We start from the raw sequence: 21,243 nt of genomic DNA, 5'->3' as shown, positions 1-21,243 counted from the left end.
TCTGCCTTTTTTTTTTTTTTTTTTTTCTTTGGTTCTATTTTTTGGGTAGTGACAGTTCTGGCCCCCTGGTGAGGGGACAGGGGGGATCTGTGTGCAGGTGATTCCTCACTGGACTGGACTCTGCACTCCCTGCTGGCGCTCACACTACCAAGAGCTACTCATGAAGGTGTTAGGATGGAATTTGTGGCTGGATTTTGTCTGTATCCAACCAGCTGCATGGGGATTGCTCGTGTCACCACGTGTGGAACAGGAATTTTCCATGCACTAAACAGCCAGGCACTTGAGATGGGCAAATTTTCCTTTTCCCCTTTCCCATTCCTTTGCTGGGAGAGGAGAAAGAGGTTTAATTTGGGTTTTTTTTTTTTTTCTTGACTTTGTTGGCTTTGATCATTGTCTCCTTTGTAAAGTGATAAAAAAAAAATACTTGGACCTGCAGCACTTTTGTAACTCTTCTCTGGATTCACAAAAAAAAAAAAAAAAGATAAAAAAAGATAAAAAACGCAAACCCAGAAGTGTTTCAAAGATGTGGGGCAGCTGTGCCCCTGAATCACTACTGAATGAAAAAGGGCTGCCATGGAGTTAGCCACAGGTACTGCTGATTTTAGGGCCAGTAAGTTTTAGTACCTGGAGTATGTCTTGCTGAGGGCTCGGGGTGGGCTTTGGGGTTGTTTTTTTGGGGGTTGGTTTTTGTGGAATTTTGCTTTTTTTTTTTTTTTTTCTTTGGAAATAATTCGTGCCAATGAGAGGGAGATTGGTGACCTGAGGAGGCTGGAGCAGCTCTGGGCACCTCCTCAGGCCTGTCCTGGTGGGGATTCCTGCCAGAATGGGAATTGGGGTGACCCTGGGCACAGCCTGAGCCCAATTCCATTTATTTTCCATCCCCCTGGGCTGGATTTCACACAAGAGGGGTCCGACAGCAAGGAGTTCTGGATCCATGCCCTGCCCCTTGAGATACCTCCTTGTTTTTCTGCTTTTCTCTATCAAATGAGGGTGAAAATGAATTTTTACTGTCCTGCTTGGCACAGGGTGGTTCAGGCTGTCCCCAGTGTCACTGGGCTGGCTGCTCCTGCCATGTGTGTGAGGAACACACTCTCCTTTCAGGTTTTCAGCTCTTTAAGGGAGCCAAACTGAGCATCCTGCACATCCCATGGACACTCAGAGCTTTGCTCAGCACCAGGATCCTCCTGCTCCTCTAAAACAAACATTTTCTCTTTAGCTGCTGGCCAGAAATCACCTCTGTCCCCTGTCAGAGGAATCCCAGCTCTTGTTCTTCCCCCAGAATCCTGTGGGAGCTGAATTCAGGTGGCAGGAGAGGGAGCAGAGGGGATTTTTACTGTCCTGCTTGGCACAGGGTGCTTCAAACTCTCCCCAGTGTCACTGTTCTTGTTCTTCCCCCAGAATCCTGTGGGAGATGAATTCAGGTGGCAGGAGAGGGAGCAGAGGGGATTTTGGTGCTGGAGTTGGAGCCAGGAGCCCTTGGAGAGAGGGAAGGGAGGAATTCCTGTTGTTTGAGGAGCATCACCACTGCCAACAGCAGCCAAAGCCTCCTGCAGGCTGCCAGGAGCTCCCTGGGGTTTTTTTGGGATGCACCAAATCCTGTAGTGTGGGATTACTGTCAGTATTAACCCAGCACTCCCCTCCTTGCCTCAGCCCCTCAATTCCCCAGGTTTTAAACACCCAAATTCCCTCTGAGAGCCCCCCAGCCTGGAATGCTGCCTGGAGGAGAACTGGAAAACAGCCCAGACCTGGGGTTGGAGCCATTCCCCCCTCACACTCCAAATCCAGGAGCAGTTGTGGTGACCTCAGTGATCTCCAGGGTGCCCAGAGGCTTCCGTGGAGCTCCAGAGCAGAGGGAGCTCAGTGTGGCTTGGGAAGAATGTTCTGGAAGGGCAGCAGAGGTGGGGTTTGGGGAGGCCTGGGTGGCTCCTGCTCTTTGCTCGTGGTTGAACACAAAACCCTGGCTGGGTCTCTCCAGGTTACAGAAGTCTGTGGTGGTCCCTGGTGTCACCTCTGGTGCTTGTGGCAGCGGTGGAGAGCTGGCAGTGAGTTTGTAAATTCACGTTTTTGCCTGCTGGAGTGGCATTTCCCCCAAATTCCGCCCCTCACCCAGTGTCCCTGTCACTCGCAGGGTGGATGGAGGAGAATCCCCCCAGTGCCAGCCTGGGGTGGCAGAGGAGCCCCCAGGGCCTGGCAGGGCCAGGATGGGCCCCCAGGGCATGGCAGGGCCAGGATGGGCCCCCAGGGCATGGCAGGGCCAGGAGGGGCCCTCAGGGCAGGGCAGGGCCAGGAGGGGCCCTCAGGGCAGGGCCAGGAGGAGCCCCCAGGGCATGGCAGGGCCAGGAGGAGCCCTCAGGGCAGGGCAGGGCCAGGAGGGGCCCCCAGGGCAGGGCAGGGCCAGGAGGGGCCCTCAAGGCCAGGATGGGCCCAGCTGGTGCCCCCAGCTCTGGGGTGACCCCAACCCCACTGTGGGCCCTGGGCTCCAGCTCTGGCTCATCCTCACACACAGGGAGGGCGGTGGGGCAGGGATCCCTTCCCTGGAAGGACAGGGAATGCCTTTTCCCAGGAAATTCCTTTTTCCAGGTGATTCCTTTTCCCAGAGAATTCCTTCCCCAGGGGATTCCTTTTCCCAGGGGATTCCTTTTCCCACAAAATTCCTTTTCCCAGGGAATTCTTCTCCCAGGAAATTCCTTTCCCAGGGGATTCCTTTTCTAGGGAATTCCTTTTCCAGGAAATTCCTTGTCCCAGGGGATTCCTTTCCCAGGAAATTCCTTGTCCCAGAGATTTCCTTCTCTTAGGGAATTCCTTTTCCAGGAGATTCCTTTCCCAGAGAATTCCTTCCCCAGGAGATTCCTTTCCCAGGTAATTCCTTTTTCCAGGTAATTCCTTTCCCAGGAAATTCCTTTTTCCAGGTAATTCCTTTCCCAGGAAATTCCTTCCCCAGGAGATTCCTTTTCCCAGGGGATTCCTTTTCCCAGGGTATTCCTTTTCCCAGGGGATTCCTTTTCCCAGAGAATTCCTTGTCCCAGGAAATTCCTTTTCCCTCCCTGTCGCACCTGCAGCACCCCAGACCTCAGGCTGGAGCTCAAATGCACTATTCAGGATTCCCACTGTTATTTCCTCCTTTAAGCCATAAGATTTCCCCTTATTTTAAAGTGAAATTTTCATTTTAATCTCCCCCTGATTGGTTGGGCATTCCCTTATCCAAACATTTCTCTGGAGTTTTTTTGTCCCAACCCCTCATCCCAAAAATTTTTTTTTTTTTTTTTTTTTTGCTCCTCCCCAAACAGAACAAGGATTTCTTGGTTTGGGAACAAGGATGGGATACAAGAACATTTTCTGAGGGGTCATTTCCCTTCTGCTGCCACACAGCTCATGGACAAAAGCTGAAGGTGGAATTTTCTGGAATGGGAATTCCCTTGTCCTGCAGGAGATCCCCGATTGCCCTGGTGCAGGGAGGTGGGGCCAGAGGAGTGCAAACCTCAGGAGCTCCCAGACAGCGCCTGGCCCGTGCTTAAAATGGGATATTCTGATTTAAAATGGGATATTCTGATTTAAAAGTCCAGTGTTTAAAATGGGATATTCTGATTTAAAAGTCCAGTGCTTAAAATGGGATATTCTGATTTAAAAGTCCAGTGTTTAAAATGGGATATTCTGATTTAAAATTGGATATTCTGATTTAAAATTCCAGTATTTAAAATGGGATATTCTGATTTAAAATTCCAGTGTTTCAAATGGGATATTCTGAATTAAAATTCCACTGTTTCAAATTGGATATTCTGATTTAAAATTCCACTGCTTAAAACTGGATATTCTGATTTAAAATTCCAGCGTTTCAAATTGGATATTCTGATTTAAAATTTCATTGTTTAAAACTGGACATTCTGATTTAAAATTCCATTGTTTAAAAGTGGATATTCTGATTTAAAATTGGATATTCTGATTTAAAACTCCAGCGTTTCACATTGGATATTCAGATTTAAATCTCCCTGCTGTTAGATTTCAGTATTTTCTGGATCCAGTATTTTCTGCCTGTTCCCCAAAGAAATCCCTGGATTCCCTCCCCTTCCCCAAAGGTGCCAACTGACAAGCAGATGTACTGCAAAAGGGACACTGCAGCCAAAACACTGCTGATTTATTTTGAATTAAGTCTTGTGGAGCTCTCTTCATACTAGAATATTTTTATTTTCTTTGTACAACATACAATCATGTACTCTTAACAGAGATTTACTTTAAAGAGAAGAAAAAAAAAAATCTGGAAGTATTCTTTAAAAAAAAAAATACACAAAAATCTTTATTAATAATCCTGTATTTTTACTGATCATGTTTGAATGTCTAAAAAGACTTTATTGTTCTAATTATCCAGATGTATGTTTGTAAAATAGCTCTTTTATGACTTAGCTGATCGGGTTGTATGTTTCTGGAATTAAATATTGGTCACTTAAAAAGAGAAAAAAAAAGAAAAAAAAAAAGAAATCTGTTTTCAGGACCTGGGAAATAGAAAATTTAAGCGTTTCAAATATCATTAAATAAGCTTAAAGGAAAATCAGCTTTGTCTGGTGGATTTTTTGGGGTGGTTTGGCTGTAATTGCCTGGAGTGTTTGAAGGACAAATGATGGCAAAGAAAATTTTTTCCAGAGATTGAAGTACCTTGATTGTATTTTTGCTGCTCAGAGGTAACGAATTATTAATTAATTACTTAATTAATTAACTGGCAGAGCACCCAGTGCAGGAAAAGAGATCCCCCCTTGCTCCTTCAGGACATCCCTGCAGGAATTGGAGCCTTGGGGTGCCCTGCACACCCCTGGGTGCTGCTGCAGCCGCAGGTGAGACCAGAGAGGGAATTTCTGCCCTTTTTAAAGGAATTTCTGCCTGCCCTGGCCACAAAAAGCAATTTAAGGAATTCTGGAGCGGTTCAGAGGAGCTGCACTGCCTGAGCTGGTGCCCTGAGACAATTCAGCCTGAGCAGGGAGTGCTGCTCTCAAGCCCAAATCATTTCTGGCTTCTTTTTCATTTTAAATCCAACCACAACCATTATTCAGCAAAATTAATTAATTGATCCTATTAATTTATTGCTATTTTTAAAAGGGAATTTGTTCTGAAGGTCGGAATTTTCGAAGGGGAGCTTGTTCTGAAATCATTGCTGAACAACCCCTCCTTGTGATATTTCACCTAAATATTTCTTTGCATCCCCATTTTCCTGCTGGATCTTTCCCCCTCCCCTGGGCCCCACCCAGAACTGTAGCAGAGAAGTGAAATTAAAACTCAGCTGTGGGGGGAACCTGTGAATTCCTGAACAGGGACCATCTGTGCTGGGAGTTTGGTGATTCCTGGGCAGAGGCTGCTCCCCCTGACTCCCTGCCTTTAGTGACATTCCTGTCTTCCCCTTCCCTGGGAGTTGATGGTTCCTGACAGACAAAAATAAATAAATTAAGAACAACACCAAGATAGGAAAAAAAAATCAGCTTTATTCCTGAAATCTTGGGAGCTTTTCCCTTTTTTTTTTCCTTCCTCTGTCTGCATTATGAACATGAAGCTCCTTGAGAGATTTCTTTATTACTTTATTATAATTGGTAATCTGAGCTCTATTACACTTCCTTAATGATGCTCTTCGTGTTTTGCCTATTTAAATGTTATTTTACATATTCCCTTTACTGCCTTGCTGTAAATAAATGATTCAAAACCTCAGCAGCTCAGAGAAATCCCAGCTGGGGCTGGGGCAGGGCTGGGCTGCAGATCTGGGGCTGTTCCACATCCCAAATCCTGGAATTCATCTCTCCACAGGCAGGGGAGATTCAGGGAGACATTGCAGGTGGGGTTTGGGTCATTTTTGGGTCATTTTTGGATCATTTTTTGGGTCATTTTGGGGTCATTCTTGGGTCACTTTTTGGGTCACTTTGAGACATTTTTGGGTCATTTTGAGTGTTTATTTTGGGGTTATAGGAGCTTTAAGGTCCCTTCCAAGCCAAACTGTTCCATGATTCCACGGGGTTCTGAGCAATCAGGGTGGAATTCTGTCCATCCACCTCCCTAAATGATAAATAAACAACTTGTAAATTCAAGTTCAATCCATTTGTTCTCTCAGCAAAGATTCCTTTGGTATTTTCTGGAAAATATCCATAATTCCCCCTTGTTTTTGTCAACTCCTCAATGGATTTTAGGTTTTATTTCAAAATATTGACGGGAGCTTGGTGGAGGATGGAAGTTGTCCAGTCCCTGGCACGAGTTCTTTGCCAGTTGGGCTGAGCATTTTGTGGGGGGAAATATTTCCCATCAGAGCTGGGCCCAGCACTCCCAGGATGGGAAAAAAATTAAATTAAAAAATTTGGATGTGTTTCTTCAAAGTGTGATCCAGAATTAGATGGGAAAGAGCCTGGGGTTAACTCTGAGCATATGCCTGGGTTAAAATGTTGGTTTGAGAAATCTTGAGAAAACAGACACCTGTTATTAATATTATTAATATTTTTTAAATTATATATAAAATATAAAACATTTTATATATAATATATATAATTTGTATAATACATAACATATTTATATTATGTATATTATATATATTTGTATAGTATATAATACATAATAGATATAATGTATATATAATATTATATTATATTATATTATTATATTATATATAATTATATAAATTATATATTATATATACATATAATTAATAAATAAATATAAATAAATTTTATATATAATAAATATAAATTATATAAGTTATATATTATATAATATTATGTATATGATTATATATAATATTATTAATATTTTAAATTATATATAGAATATGTAACATTTTATATATAATATATATAATATGTATAATACATAGTATATTATGTATATTATATATATTTGTATAGTATATAATATATAATAGATATAATGTATATTATATATATAATATATAATTATATAATTTATTGTATCATATATTATATATATATTATATATTTGTGTAATATTTAATATGTATCACATATAAAATGTTACATATTTTATATATAATTTTTAAAATAATATTAATAATAACAGGTGTCTGTTTTCTCAAGAAAATTATATATATAATATATATTGTATATCATATCTATATTAAAAATACTGTTAGAAAAAGGATGCTCAGGGGAGTTTTTGAGGGAGCCAAAAGTTTTGATGCCACTTTCGGCTCCATCCTGGAGAGGTCAGGCAGTGAAAATAAAGCTGTGATTTGTGAGGGGTTTCAGAGCCTTGCTGCAGTTTGGTGTCCAGCCCCACTCACTGATTTGCTCCCTTCTGGAAAACAATCCTGGCAGAAGGAAATTGGGAATGAGAGGAAATGGCCCTGAGTTGTTCCAGGCTGGGAATTTCTGTTATTTCTCCTTAGGAAGGGAGGTCGGGGATTGGAGCAGGGCAGTGTGGGGCCAGCATCCCCGGAAATGTCCACAATCTGTGGCTGAGGGGTTGATATTTATCATTTACTGATCTTAAAGGGATTTTCCAGCCTTAAAAATTCCATTATTACATTTATTATTCCATTATTAAATGCATCCCAGTGCATTTCTTGCTTGAGCCCTCCTGCATTTCTCCCCATCCCAGACCAAAAATCCACCAGCCTTTCCTTAATCAGGAAAATGATTTTTTTTTTCCCCCTTTTTTCCTCAGCTGCTGGGAGTTTACAGCTGCAAACCATCGAGTTGGGCTTTTTGGCAGAATAAAAGCCCCCAAAATATCCCAGCCTCTTCCTTTCTTGCAGCAGTTTGTTTGTTTCCAGATGCCTGCAGCTTATTCAGCGTGGAGCATCTCCCCTGATCAATATTTTAACCTTCTTGTTGATATTTACTCAGAGCTGCTGAATAAACTCCGTGGAGTGCAGCTCCAGAGTGAATCTCCATTTCTCTCAGCTCTCAGGAGCTTTGGCAATAATTTGCATTATCCGGGGTTATTGTTATGCTGGGATATTAATGAGCACATCTCCCTCCCTTCTGTCTCTCCAAAATTCAATTCAGAGCCCACTTCTGGTGCTGAAGCAACTTCTGAGCTCTGAATTAGCACAGAGAGGAGAGAGCTTTGTGCTTTTCTTTTGTCAGCTGGCGTTGAAAAAACCCTTTTCTCTCCAGTTTTATGAAGATGGGTTTGATGCAACTCCAGCTGCTTGGCTTGTGATGAGGGGGAGATTAAACCCTTCTTGGTGGCATTTTTAAATCCTACCATCTTTATTAGGTTTAATCCCATTTCTCTGAAAAACTCCACTCCAGAACTGTCCCCTGTGCCTGCCCTTAACCTGTTCTTTCACCTCCAAATACTGATTTTTTTTTTTTTTTGCTTATTTGGTTTTTTTGGGATTAAATGGGTTCAAAACATTTCAGAAGCCCTCCTGAGTGATTCATCACCATCATTTTGGGGCGTGCATGCAGCAGAAGTCAAATAGCCTCGATTGCAGCCTCTATTGAACTCATCTTTTCTCCTCTGCAATTTCTTTATTGTGCCATAATAAAGCTGCCCCTGTCGCTGCTGAGCTCTGCCTCATCTGTCTCCCTCTGCCAGATGGGAGCTGAGAGAAAAGCTCTGCTGAGGCTGGGCTGGCTCAGTCCTCCTCAGAACCCGGGGAAAATTCTCACCCCAAAAGAAAATCAAGTTATTTTTTGCTGTTGGGAATGCTGTGACAGCGCCCAGGCCCAGCAGTGGCCATGGATGTGCACCAGGAACAGCAAATGAGCCCAGCCTTGGCTTCTCCTTCTCAGCAAACCCAGTTCTCTGATTTAGGCAGGGATTCCTGCCCCAAAATCCACAGCAGCAGCAGCAGCAGCAGCAGCGTGGTCTCTGCTCCAGCTGCTCCTCCAGGGCTTGGAATTCCCTGGCAAAGCTCAGGGCTGGGGCTCTCAGTGGATCCAAATCTCCCTGTTCAGGTGCTCATTCCCCTAGGACTGAGCCTATCCTTTTTCTCTTTTCCCTTTCCCTCCCTTTCCCCTTTTCCTTTTCCTTTTCCTTTTCCCTTTCCTTTCCTTTCCTTTCCTTTCCTTTCCTTTCCTTTCCTTTCCTTTCCTTTCCTTTCCTTTCCTTTCCTTTCCTTTCCTTTCCTTTCCCTCCCCTCCCCTCTCCTCTCCTTCCTTTTTTGTCCCTTTTTTGTCCCTTTTCCCCTTTTTTTTTCCCTTTTCCTTTCCTTCCCTTTCCATTTTCATTTCCTTTTCCTTTCCCTCCATGGAATTATGAGAGCTGGAATTACAAGAGCTCTTCCAGGGGCTCCATGCTTAGAATTTCCTCACAAAGTTTGGGATTTGGGCTCTCAGCGGATCCAAATCTCCCTGTTCAGGCGCTCCTTCCCCTAGGACTGAGTCTTCTTTTCACTGCCTTCCTTTCCTCACTCTCCATGGAATTCTGAGAGCTGGAATTATGAAAATGGAACTCTCCATGGAATTATGAAAATGGAATTCTCCATGGAATTCTGAGAGCTGGAAAATGCTGTGCCCTGTGCTGATGGGAAAAGTTCTGCAGGGATTAAAGGTGTCTCTACCCCTCTGACCTCTGCCTGGAAAATGAAGGTTTTATAAACTGGTGGGGATTTAAAAGCAGGCGAATTTGCCCCAAAATCCCAGCCAGGGCTGGAATTCCCTGAACCTGTTGCAGAAATGAGAGGTCTCCTCCTGAGTCCCTGTCCCAACCTGCCCATGACTCATTTCAATCTTTGTTCCTCCCTTTTCTTAATCATTCCTCACTTGAAAGTCTCCTCATCTTTTGTCTCTTCATCTTTTGTTTTCCCCACATTTCAAAGAGAGGTTGGGTTTTGGTTGGATTTTTTTTTTCCTGCCTCATTTAAATGACTGCTTTCCTTTCTCTTTGGGGTGTGAATGGAAGGCACAGAGGAGAAAACATCCTTTGATGCAGTGATTATGAGGAGGAGAATTTAAAAAGGAGAGCAAGGGAAAGTGTGATGGCTGGAAACGATCAGTGCAATATTTATGATTGTCTGAGGGGATGTTCTGTGTGGCCTCCCTGAGATCCCGTCACTGCTGCCTTCATCTGTTCCCTGTCCCTAAAGTGGCAAAACCCCAAATTCCCTCAATATTGCACCTCCTTCAATCACTCTGCTCCCCCAGGGCTCTCTCACTGCCTGTGCAGCACCTGAGAGGGGCTGGGATCCATTTTTGGGAAGCTTTGGGCACTAAAATCCCCAATCCTATTTCTGGGATGAGGTGGCAGTTCCCAAATGGGGAATGAGGGTGTGGAGCAGCCTCCTCAGCTGGGAGCAGGAATATCCTCCCAAACCCTGCATCAGGACTTGGCAGATGCCACTCCTGGCTCTCCAGCTCCTTGAGATTCACCCACATTTTCCTTTTTGCATGGAAGACAAGGCAAACAAACTGTTCCACAGAATGTTCCTTATTTATCTAACTCATCCTACCAACTTCTTGGAGCTATCTAAATATATATTTATAATTAGCTGGGCTTTTTTATATAACTACCACAGGCTACTTGCTCCTCTCACTGCTTCCTTCAGAGCAGCTCTTATCTATAAAATTATCTCATTTGGATGCCTTCTATTACCAATAAAAACTTGTTATGAACCTGGCTGAAAAAAAATCCCACTCATAATAGATTTATTCTTTGTGTCTCAGTCAAATCTTGACTTTCAGTGCCTTTTATCCCCTGAAATCTCTCAGCTCTGCTTGAATTTGACTTTTTTTTTTTTTTTTTTTTTTGCAGAGGGGCTGTTATTTACTGTTCTGCTGAAATACAGCCACCTATGAAGATAAATGTAGCAGTTTTTTTTCAATGATTCACTGCTCACCTCCACGTCAGTCTGAGATCAGAGCCCCTCTCCCTGCAGCTGACAGGGAAAAGGGAATTTAATTGCCTGGATAAATAACCTGCTATGAGGGAAGCAGTGGGCACTGCTGGGGGCTCTTTGTTCCAGGTGTCTGGAGCTGGAGGTGTGGGATTATTCCCGAAAAAAAAAAAACCAGCCTGAAATTTGGGGAATATTGGGGCAGATTCATCCGTGTGCAGCATCACAGGATTTCCCACACCTCAAAATGTGTTTGGGGCTGGGTTGAGGCCCTGGGTTTGGACTGAGACCCCAAAGAGTGTTTGGGTCTGGGTTGAAACTGCATAAAGTGTTTGGATCTGGATTGAGGCCTCAAAAGGTGTTTGTGACTGGATGGAGACCCCATAAAGTGTTTGGGTCTGGACTGAGACCCCAAAATGTGTTTGGGTCTGGATGGAGACCCTGGACTGTATTTGGGTCTGGATTGAGACCCCAAAAAGTGTTTGGGTCTCTATGGAAATCCCATAAAGTGTTTGGGTTTGGGTTGAGACACCAAAAAGTGTTTGGGGTGTGGATTGAGGCCCTGGGGCTGGATTGAGACCCCAAAGTGTGTTTGGGTCTGGATTGGGAGCCCAAATCGTGTTTGGGTCTGGATTGAGACCCCAAAACAGGTTTGGATCTGGATGGAGACCCCAAAAAGTGTTTGTGTGTGTCCTGAGACCCCAGAACAGGTCTGTGTCTGCCCCGAGCTGAGCTGCTCTGGCTCCAGGCCTTTGTGCTGCTCTCTGGGACAATCAACTCCATTTGCCAGCCCTGCTGCCCCTCCCTGTGCCCGGGTGACCTCAGGGCCCATCCTGGCAGGGATTCCCGGGGCAGGAGCACCCCGAGCCCTGCCCTGAGCACCCCCGAGGGCTTTTGGAAGCCTCAGCAGCTCCTCCCTGCCTGTGAGCGCCCTGGGTGTGAGTGGGATCCCTCCCCCTCCGTAACACTTGGGATTTGCAGCCTCACACCAACAACAGCTCCTTCCCCAAACTGCATTTTCTGGGTCACCAAACCCTCCAGCTTTGGCAGGGAACTGTGTCACATCACCTCATTCATAAAATGACCAAGCTCTATTTTAAACCTCGCTGGGAGCCTTCCCTCCCCCTGCTCTCCCCACGTAACACTTCCCAGCAGAAGGCACCGTGGAAACCTCTCTCCTCTGCTTGGAATCCTGGATTTTTTCCCCCCCCAAACCAAACCAGGTTTCTTTGCAGGCACTTTCTGGAGCTGTCTCCTCTGGATTCCGGCTTTCAGCTCACCCTGTTGGCTGCCAAGGTGCTTTAACTTGAGATTCTGCTCTGATTTAGGCCGTGCCATGGAAATTCTGGAGAAATTCTGGGTTTCCAGGTCCGGTAATTGCACGAAGGACTCAGGGCATGGCAGAGATGGATCTGAACCACACAAAAAATCTCTACAAGAGAGTGAGGTGCTGGCACAAGGCAGGAGCCATGGGGAAGGTGCAGAACCCACCTGGATCAAGGTGGATGGGGGAGCCCTGCCTGGCCCAGGTGTGACCGTGTTCACAGGGGTCCCAGGATGAGGGAGGAGATGAGGATCTGACTCCATGTTTCAAAAGGCTGATTTATTATTTTATTATATATATTACATTAAAACTGTACTAAAAGAATAGAAGAAAGGATTTCATCAGAAGGCTGGCTAAGAATAGAAAAAGAAAGAATGATAACAAAGGCTTGTGGCTCAGACAGAGAGTCTGAGCCAGCTGGACTGTGATTGACCATTAATTAGAAACAACCACATGAGCCCAATCCCAGCTGCACCTGTTGCATTCCACAGCAGCAGATAACCATTGTTTGCATTTTGTTCCTGAGGCCTCTCAGCTTCTCAGGAGAAAAAATCCTAAGGAAAGGATTTTCCATAAAAGATGCCTGTGACACCCAGGTGTGCTCAGAGCTGAGGGGAGAGGTGGGATCTGCCCAGCTCCCACTCCTGGAGCTGGCACAGAGGCTGCTCTGGGTATCCCAGCTCTGCCAGCCAAACCTCACCCAGGCAGGGCTGAGCCTGGACCTGCAGGGCCACGGTTGTTAATTAGCAGCTCAGATGAGGAAAATGCTCATCAGTTCCAGGAATAATAAATGCTGGGAATGGCCTGCTGGGCAGGGACATGGGGACAAAAGGATCTGCCACAAAGCCACTGACTTGTAGCTGTTGTCCTGAGGGAAATGATGTGTAAAAGGATGAGCTCAAACACCCCATGCCTGTTACCTGTGCATCTCATGAGTAATTTGTCTCTGAGGCAGAGGCGTTTTATTTTTCTCCTCTGAAGCTGATTCTTTTCCTCCAGCTTATTTCTCCTCAGCAGGAGGGGAAGATGAATTTCTGTCAAATAATAGTTCATTGCTCTTAATGCAAGAGTCCAATTAAGTGATGGTTTAGAAGCTTTGCTTTCCTCGCCATCGCAAACAAACAGAACCAGGAGGACGGGGCTGCAGCACTGCAGGCAAGGCTGGAGCACCCGAGGGATCAGGATCCTGCCTGGAATTTCCAGCCTCACACCAGGGATGGCTCTGTCCCCCTCCTGCTGCCCAGGGCTGCCTGATGCCTTCTCCCAGCCTGGGCTGCTGCTCAGGGCACCAGGAGGAGGTGGTGGGAGATTTCAGATTTCAGCAGCTGGGAGCAAAATTATCTCACTTGTGTCCTTCTCAGAGAAACAGAGGAGATGGAGGGAAACTGGGGGTGCTGGCAGGGAGTCCCAAAGCAGTTGAGGATTTGGGATGTGTGGGGAGCAAGCAGAGCTTTCCCAAACCCAGCTGTCCCAGTCAGAGGTGTTTAGTCTGGGCTTAAAGCCGGTCACTGTTGGCAGCAATAGTTCCAGTGCCACACTGGTCCTTGCCCTGCATCCCAGATTCTTGTGCTCCCTCCATCCTTAGAATCACCAAACCACAGAACAGGCTGAGCTGGGAGGGACCCCCAGGATCACCCAGTGCAGCTCCTGGCCCTGCTCAGACACCCCCACATCCCACCCTGGGCATCCCTGGAGCTCTGTCCAACCCCTCCTGGAGCTCTGGCAGCCTTGGGGCTGTGCCCATTCCCTGGGGAGCCTGGGCAGTGCCAGCACCCTCTGGGTGCTGAGATCCACCCCTTTCCCTGAGATCCATCCCAAACCTCCCCTAGCACAGCTCTGTGCCTCATCCTCTCTGCATCCTGCCTGGTCTTCCTTCCATCCTCAGGGTCCTGTTCTTGCTGCCTCTCTCCATCCTGCCCACTCCTGTTCACCCGTGGTCCCTTGCTCTCCCTGCATCCTCCCATCCTGCCTGGTCCTCTTTCCATCCTTAGTTCCCTGCATCCCCTGATCCATCCCACTTGCCTACTCTCCCTGCATCCCTTCATCTCGCCCTGCTCTCCTCTCATCCCTCCATCCACCCCGGGTCTCCCACTCTCCTCTCATCCCTCAATCCTTCCTCATCCTCTGCCCTCCTCTCATCCCTCCATCCATCCTGGTCCCCCTGATCTCCTGATCCATCCCTGTCTCCTGCTCTCCTCTCATCCCCCTCATTCATCCCTGTCCCCTGTTCTCCTCTCATCCCTCCATCCATCCCAGATCCTCTCCTCTCCTCTCCTCTCCTCTCCTCTCCTCTCCTCTCCTCTCCTCTCCTCTCCTCTCCTCTCCTCTCCTCTCCTCTCCTCTCCTCTCCTCTCCTCTCCTCTCCTCTCCTCTCCTCTCCTCTCCTCTCCTCTCCTCTCCTCTCCTCTCCTCTCCTCTCCCTCCATCTCCCCCTGATCCATCCCTGTCCCCGCTCTCTCCGTGCGGTGCCGGGGGCCCGGCGGTGCCGGTGCCCGGGCAGCGCCCCCCGCCCGCCCCCTGCAGTTCCCGGTGCCGCCGCCGGGGACCCGCGGCCGCCGCTGCCGAGCGGGGCCGGAGCGGCCGCGGGCAGAGCCCAGCCCAGGTACGAGCCGCGGGCAGCGCCGGGGGGATGCGGGGCGCGGGGGGGACGGCGGCGGGGCCGGGGGGCGGGCACGGCTCCCCCGGGACCCCCGAGGGATGCTCGGCACGGCCGCTGCGGAGCCGCGGGGCCGGGAGCGCTCGGAGCCGCAGCCGCCGCCGCTCGCTGGCTGCCGGCGGTGCCCCTGGCTGGCACTCGGTCCCCCCCTCCTCGGGCACATCCAGCCCTCCCTGGGCTCATCCAGCCCTTCCTGGGCACATCCAGCCCTCCCCGGGCACATCCACCCCCCCCCCGGCCACAGCCGGTGCCCCCCGACCGCTTCCCGCACTCGCTGAAGGACTTTGGGACCAGCCCTTTGCGGTGTTTTAGCGCACCAAGAGTTGAAAAATGCCACGCTCGGGCTCTTAGCAGAGCTGAAGTTCAAAGAGCGCGGGGAGGGGACGCTCGGTGTGGCTCCAACTCGTGCGGATCACCTGGGAGCGGCTCCCGGGTGCGGGAGCGTGCGGAGGGAGGGAGGGAGGGAGGCAGGGATGCTGCCCGGGGCTCGCCTGGTGCCACGCTCGGAGGAGGCGAGGAAAACGCTCTTTAACTCGTACTCGCTCAGGCTCTGGATGGGGGAGGGAAGGGTCGCTGTTCTGGAAGGCGTTTGTGCGGAGTTGTGCTGGGGAACGATTCGCGCTGGGATCGCGGAGGTGCTCGCCGTGTGCGCAGCCGTGCGGGGCTGATGCTCGCAGACTCCTCCGGTGAACCGGCAGCGCCGAGCCCGGGCAGTGTGCGGGGAAAACTCCGCGCAGAAACCTCTCCCTAGGCCCAACTTTATTCCGGCTGATTGATGCCCAAACTCCGGCTTAGCTGCGGCTCGGGCCGGGGCTCTGCGTAGCTGCGGGATGCTGCAAGTGCCGCTGGGCTCTCGCCATCCGCCGGGCCGGATTCTCTCTCTGGCTGGGATCGAGCCCGCGGGGTTGTGGCCCTGGGGGAGCTAACCGGACCCCCGTGGGGGTGGCTTTGTCGCCACACGCGTGTCCTTCGTGGGGAGGTGTCAGCCTCCCGGAGCATCCAGCGCCGTGCCCGCCTCCCCGGGGAGCAGCGTTAGCGAGGGATGCTGAGGGACAGCTCCGCTCGCTCTGCCACCGCATCCCGGCCGCTCTGACGGGGCTCCAGCAGCGCCCACCCCTCGGCAGATCCCCCCAGGAGGAGCCGGCCCCCCTTTGTCTCAGCTTTTCCTCCGGCAGCCACATCCCGGCTGGATGTGAGCGCTGCAGGCAGCCGGGGGCAGAGCCCTGCCCGCCTCCCTGGGCAGCGAGTCGGGAATCTACGGCATCGGAGCATCCCCCAGGAGCGTGACAGAGCCTCTGCCGGCTGCTCAGCCCTGTGTGCTCGCAGGTAGGAGGGGGATGCGGCCGTGCTGGGGCTTCCCTGCCGTGCTTTGCTCGAGTCTCGTATCCCAGAGGGGGAGAAGCGATCCGCAGTGAGGCTCCCACCGCGCCAAGGCGTGTTTGAAGTGTCTCGATGCGAGCCGGCTCCGGTATTGATGTGTCTGATGCTCGGGGTTTGAAGGGAACCGTCTGCGGGCAGGAATCGATGGTGAGAGGCAGAACCTGCCCCTCTCGGGTTCCATTTCAGGGCTGGGCCTCAAGAGCAGAGACAGAAGTTGGGAAAGTTGCTCTGTGGCTCTCTGTGGTTCGCAGGTGGTGCCTTCCCCTGCACCTGGCAGGGATTAATACCCTGGGATGAGACAGCTGGAATCTGGGGGAAGAGGGAGCTGCTGACAGGCTGTGCTGAGCAGAGAGTGGCAGCACAGGGAAGGAGAATGTTCATTTAAAAAAAATTCCTTTAGACCCTTTTAATTTCCCTTAGACCTTCTTGATCTGGCTCCTGTGTGGTGGGAAGAGGCTGCCTGGGGAAGGTGAACCCCAAAATGAAGGGTTTTATCCCCAAAATCTTGGGCTAAAGGCACAAACGTCTCCTTGACAAGATTGGTTCTCAGTGGCTGAATCGGAGCAGCTGCCTGCAGCTTCCAGAGGCACAGAGATGCAGCTGCAAGTTTCTTGCTGGAGGTTTCTTTTGCAAGCTGTGCAAGGAGAATCAGCCAAGGGCTGGCAGAGCTCTGGGTGCCTCGGTGCCAGGGAACACTCAGCAGTCCGGGGGTGAGGGGGGCAGGATTTGAGGGACCGGGGCCTCTGAGGGCTCCTCAGGGGCAGGGCTGCCTGCAAAGTACCCTGGAAGCTCCAGCGAGCCAGGAAATCTCATCTGTGTGTGCTCACAGTGATGTCTCTGCTTGCAGGAAAAGCAGAGAGCGCATTTCAAACTCACCCAGGAGCTGGGAGGGTGCTCAGCTGAATCCTGGCTGGTGGCAGGGGAAATCCTGGTGGGAAAGCACCTGGCTGTGGCGTGGGAGCTCTGTGCTCCACGTGGGGTCAGATTCCTGCTCCTCCTGCAGGAACCTGCCGGTTTTCCATGTGGAACAGGGCCAGAGGAAAGGCTTGGCTGGAGGAGAAGCTGGGCGGGTGCAAGGGAAAGGCTTTGGGGGCAGCAGGGGAAGGAGGAAGAGCAGGGGAGAGGAGGAGGAGGAAGGGCTGGCACAAGAGATGAAGGAGCTGACACATCCCTAGGGTCAGACAGGCAGAGGAGAATGCTCTCCTCCAAGAAACTTCATTTTTCTGAAGGCAGTTTAAGCTTTATCCTGGTTCTGCTCAGCACTCAGCATGTGCAGACAGTCGATGTCTTGCCCTTTTTAAAGGCTTGCTGATGTTCCTGAGGTGTGGATATTGATTTTCACTGACTTTGGGGAGAGATCTTTGTGGGCAGCACTTGTTGGGGTCAGATTTTATTTATTTTTCATGCTTCTAGGCAGGCAGAAGGTGAGACAGAAGTTCTGCAAGCCTCCTCAGAAATGCTTTTTGTTCTGGGGCAAGAGGTTTCTAAGGCAGCACGTAAAAGGTGAGGAATCTGTTAAAACAAGGCACCTCTTGCTGTGTGTGAACAGGAGGAACGCTGAAATTGTGCTGAGCAGGATGAGAACAGCTTGGAGGGAGGAATCACTGGGGTATCAGCAGCTCCACCAGGAAAAATTTGTCCAGGAAGGAGATTTTGGGATTGCTGGATCTGTGTCTGCGCTGTGCAAACTCCACTTTGTCACCTCAGGGCAGCCACTAACGCTGACAGGAAAAATGGGGGGCTTGGGGAGGTAAAAGAAGGTGTAAAACCTGTGAGGAGGCCATGGAGCAGCGTTAAGGGTTCCCATCATAACTTCACCTGCAGCATGGAGCCCTCAGGGGCAGATTGTGGGATTTTGGTGTTTGTCCTGGTGCCTCTGGAAGATTTGGCTTGCTAATGGATGTGGGACTTGACTGCGATGAAGGAGGAGGGAAATGCAGCGAGGAGCAGACTGGAGAAGCCCAGAATGGTTTGGCTTGGAAGGGAACTTCACTCTCATCTCGTTCCATGGACAGGGACACCTTGCAGAGGAGAAACCAGGGTCGTTTCCATGCTGGTCACAGGGAGTGGCTGCTGGGCAGTGCCCAGCTGAGGGCAATTAGCAGTGATTGGATTGTTCAGAGAGGGAGAAATGGACCCAAGGTGTTCTACATCGGTAGATCTGGGATAAATCAGGTGTAAAATAGCAGCAGGTGTAAAGGAAAGGGGAGGACACCTCTTTTTTTCTCTTCTCCTCCTCTTCCCTGGCCATTTCTAAGGCAGAGGGAGCTGATGGATGCATCAGGAAATTTTGCCTGTACAGAAACTAAACCTGAGGAAGAGCTGGGATATCAGGTAATTGAATTTTTTCTTCTGTGCCTGCTGGGAGGGCCTAATTATCCCTCAAAAACGTGGCTGGTCTATCCCTGGGGGTCAAATCACCACCGTTTACATGCAGAGGATGGCTGCCCAGACTTTCTTCCTAAAGCTGAGGAACTAAGAGTTCAACATCTTCCAAAGGGCCTAATTTATTTGGATATTTCATTAAATCCACCCAAAAGAGACTATTTTAGGAAATAAATAGCAGAATGTGGGCAATAAATATCTGTGGGATAAGGGGCAGAGTTCAGTGCTGGCTTTCTTAGTTAAGCTGCAGAAAATAGAAGTGTAATGGCCGAGTGCTGATAGGAGCATAGATATGTGATTATGTGAGGGTTCCTCACACTGAGGCTGGGCTTATTTATTATCTTTAATGATTTGGAGGTGGAAATGGATCAGAGCTGGGTTAGGGAGGGTGAACATGCTAACAGGAAGGGGTTGCTTTTGCAAGAATTCAGAGGGAAAGCTGCTGGGCTGGAGCGTGCGGCGGTTTGGCCACTGCAGCAGCAGTTGGTGTAACTCAGATTTGAGCAAAAAAGGGAAAACCTGAGTGACTCCTTCCCTGATAACACATCCTGGGTGATTCTGTGGGATTCCAGCAGGAGAACGTGCAGGGGCACGAGGAGCTGGTGTGGTTTGTGTGCAGCTGAGCAGGTCCCGGGGCTGTGTGGCTGAGCCCCGGGCGCTGGGGAGCCCCAGGAGCTGCTCTGCTGGGCACAAGGGGCTCTGCCCATCCCTGTGTGGCTCAGAGAGGGCTCTGCAGTGACCCCTGCTCTTCCCAAAGCCGCCAGCTCGGGGATTTGCTGCTGCTGGAGCAGGGGCCGTCAGTGTCTGGGCTGTGCTGGGTTTGCTGCTGTGGAATCCATCAGGGGAGCTCTGCTGAGCCCTGAGCTCCTGGTGGGGCCATCCCTGCGTTTCCCAGGGGGCAGGTGATGGCTCAGGGATGAAGGAGCTCAGATCAGCTGTCCTTCTCCAGGAGTGGTTTCCCCCAGGTCCGTGGCGCCTCTATCCCAGTTCCTTGGGGATGTTCTGTGTTTGAAATTCAGTTTCTGAGAGGTCCTTGGTGTCTCGGTGCTGGGAGGGGGACTGGAGAGCCCAGAGGGTTCTGCTGCTGCTGGATTGCACCCCCCTGAGTCAGCTCTCACCCCCAAACCAACATTTATTCCTTGTCCCCATCACACGTGAGCAGCTCTGTAACCAAAAACCCGCCCAGTGCCTCACCTGCTGAGCCATCCAGCACTGGGGGATTTTCATCTCTGGCTTCAAAGTCTGCAGAATTCATTTGCATCCTTCACGAGGGAGACAGCCAGGCACAGCATTTTGTATTATTATTATTATTATTATTATTTTTTTTCTCCCTCCTCCCCCTGCTTCCCCACTGGCTTTTCAGTTTGTTTATTTGGTAAGCTCAGCATCAGCACAATGATGTGGAAATAAAGCAAAGGAGCTTCCTCTTGGCCTCCCTGCATATGCATAAATGGGAGACATAGATCATGCTGGCAATCCCCAGCCAGGCTCCAGTTAATGGAAATTCTCCTGTGACCTTACAAACCCCTCTTTGCCAGGGTTTATAATGAGTCTGCAAAAACCCGTGCAGGGCACAAACAAAGTCATCTGAGGTCTCAGCCCCTGTGAGCAGAGAGCCACAATAAAACACTAATTTCCCACCCACTCAGGCATGTGCTCGGCTCCTTAAAGACTTTGCTATTTTTAAAAAGCAGTGTTTTTCACCTTTTTGGGGGCTGTTAGGATGTGTTTGTCGGGGAGGAGCCGCGGGGAGCAGCTCTCCCTGAGCTCTGTGACACCTGGAGCACCCCTGGCTCCTTGCTGGAGCAGCTTCGGGTCAGGAGCTGAGCTCTGTGCTCACACCTCAGCTGCTCCAGCAGAAAATCAGCTTCCCGTGCCTCTGCCCCCTCTCCCCACGGCTGAGCCTGACCACAGAGATCATCTGTGCCCCCTCAGGAGGGCATGGAATCCTCAAAACCCCTTGTTCAGCCTCGACCTTTGTGCAAACCTGCTGCTCGAACCACAGGGTTTCAGGTGGCAGGAGCTGATGGTTTTTGATGTTTTTTCGTGGTGCTTTGATGCTGTGTGTTTGTTTGATGCTCTCTGTCCCTGCTCGGAGGCACAGGGACTGCAGGGCTCCTTGTCTCTGCTGCTGGAGGCTGTGGTGGGACCCACACAGGGCAGCTTGTCCTTTCCAGGCTGTGATGGAGCAGCAAATTGCTGCTGTGGCTGAGAGAATTGCTCTGAACCTGGCTTGGTCTGGGTGAAGTGGCTGAGCCAGGGGCTGCAAACTCAGTTCACAGCAACCACTGCTGATCTGTACGCTCTTAGGTGTGCCAAAACTGCTTTTTTCCACCCCAAAAAAGAGGTAAAGCAAAGAATCTGACCTTCTACCTGTGGTGTTTGTAGGGTGAGGTGAGAGATGAGTGAATCTGACTCCATTCTTAGAAGGTTAATTTATTATTTTATATATATTATATTATATAAAAGAATTCTATATTAAAACTAAACTAAAGAATAGAGAAAGGATACAGACTGAAGGTTTAACAAGAATGATAATGAAAACCTTATGACTCACTGCTCAGAGTCTGACACAGCTGATGGTGATTGGTCATTAAGTAAAACCAATTTTCATGAAACCAATCAAACATCGACCAGTTGGTAAACAATCTCCAAACCACATTCCAAAGCAGCCAAACACAGGAGAAGCAAATCAGATAATTATTGTTTTCATTCTTTTCTGAGGCTTCTCAGCTT

The 21,243-nt window shown here is 49.3% G+C and overlaps 1 protein-coding gene across 6 annotated transcripts; it reads left to right on the top strand.

Annotated features, from left to right (window-relative positions):
* Positions 1-12: 12 nt before the first annotated feature.
* LOC118700383 (uncharacterized) lies at positions 13-4,543 on the top strand. Of its 6 annotated transcripts, XR_008508770.1 has the most exons (4): positions 13-2,187; positions 2,246-2,364; positions 2,413-2,859; positions 2,910-4,543. XR_008508770.1 is itself a non-coding variant. In XM_054517076.1 (3 exons), exons 1-3 carry the CDS (start codon positions 1,412-1,414, stop codon positions 2,450-2,452), a joined length of 906 nt encoding a protein of 301 aa, XP_054373051.1. In that variant the 5' UTR covers positions 13-1,411; the 3' UTR covers positions 2,453-2,903. The 6 variants fall into 6 exon arrangements, 5 of the variants coding, with proteins under 5 accessions (XP_054373051.1, XP_036260726.1, XP_036260727.1 ...); XM_054517076.1 differs by lacking the exon at positions 2,910-4,543 and having other exon boundaries at positions 2,246-2,335; positions 2,413-2,903; XM_036404833.2 differs by lacking the exons at positions 2,246-2,364; positions 2,910-4,543 and having other exon boundaries at positions 13-2,195; positions 2,413-2,903.
* The last annotated feature ends 16,700 nt before the right edge of the window (positions 4,544-21,243 follow it).

Source organism: Molothrus ater, chromosome 22 (genome assembly GCF_012460135.2).
Source record: "Molothrus ater isolate BHLD 08-10-18 breed brown headed cowbird chromosome 22, BPBGC_Mater_1.1, whole genome shotgun sequence".
NCBI classification, from domain to species: domain Eukaryota; kingdom Metazoa; phylum Chordata; class Aves; order Passeriformes; family Icteridae; genus Molothrus; species Molothrus ater.
The sequence above is the reverse complement of the archived record's forward strand: the minus strand, read 5'-3'. Positions and strand labels throughout refer to the sequence as shown.

Bases quoted from the DNA above. Each gene is read 5' to 3' on its own strand.
- LOC118700383 (XM_054517074.1), top strand. From the start codon at position 1,412: ATGAATTCAGGTGGCAGGAGAGGGAGCAGAGGGGATTTTGGTGCTGGA. The intron at 2,336-2,412 runs GCCAGGAGGAGC...GGGGCCCTCAAG, and splicing joins AGCCCCCAGGGCATGGCAGG to GCCAGGATGGGCCCAGCTGG.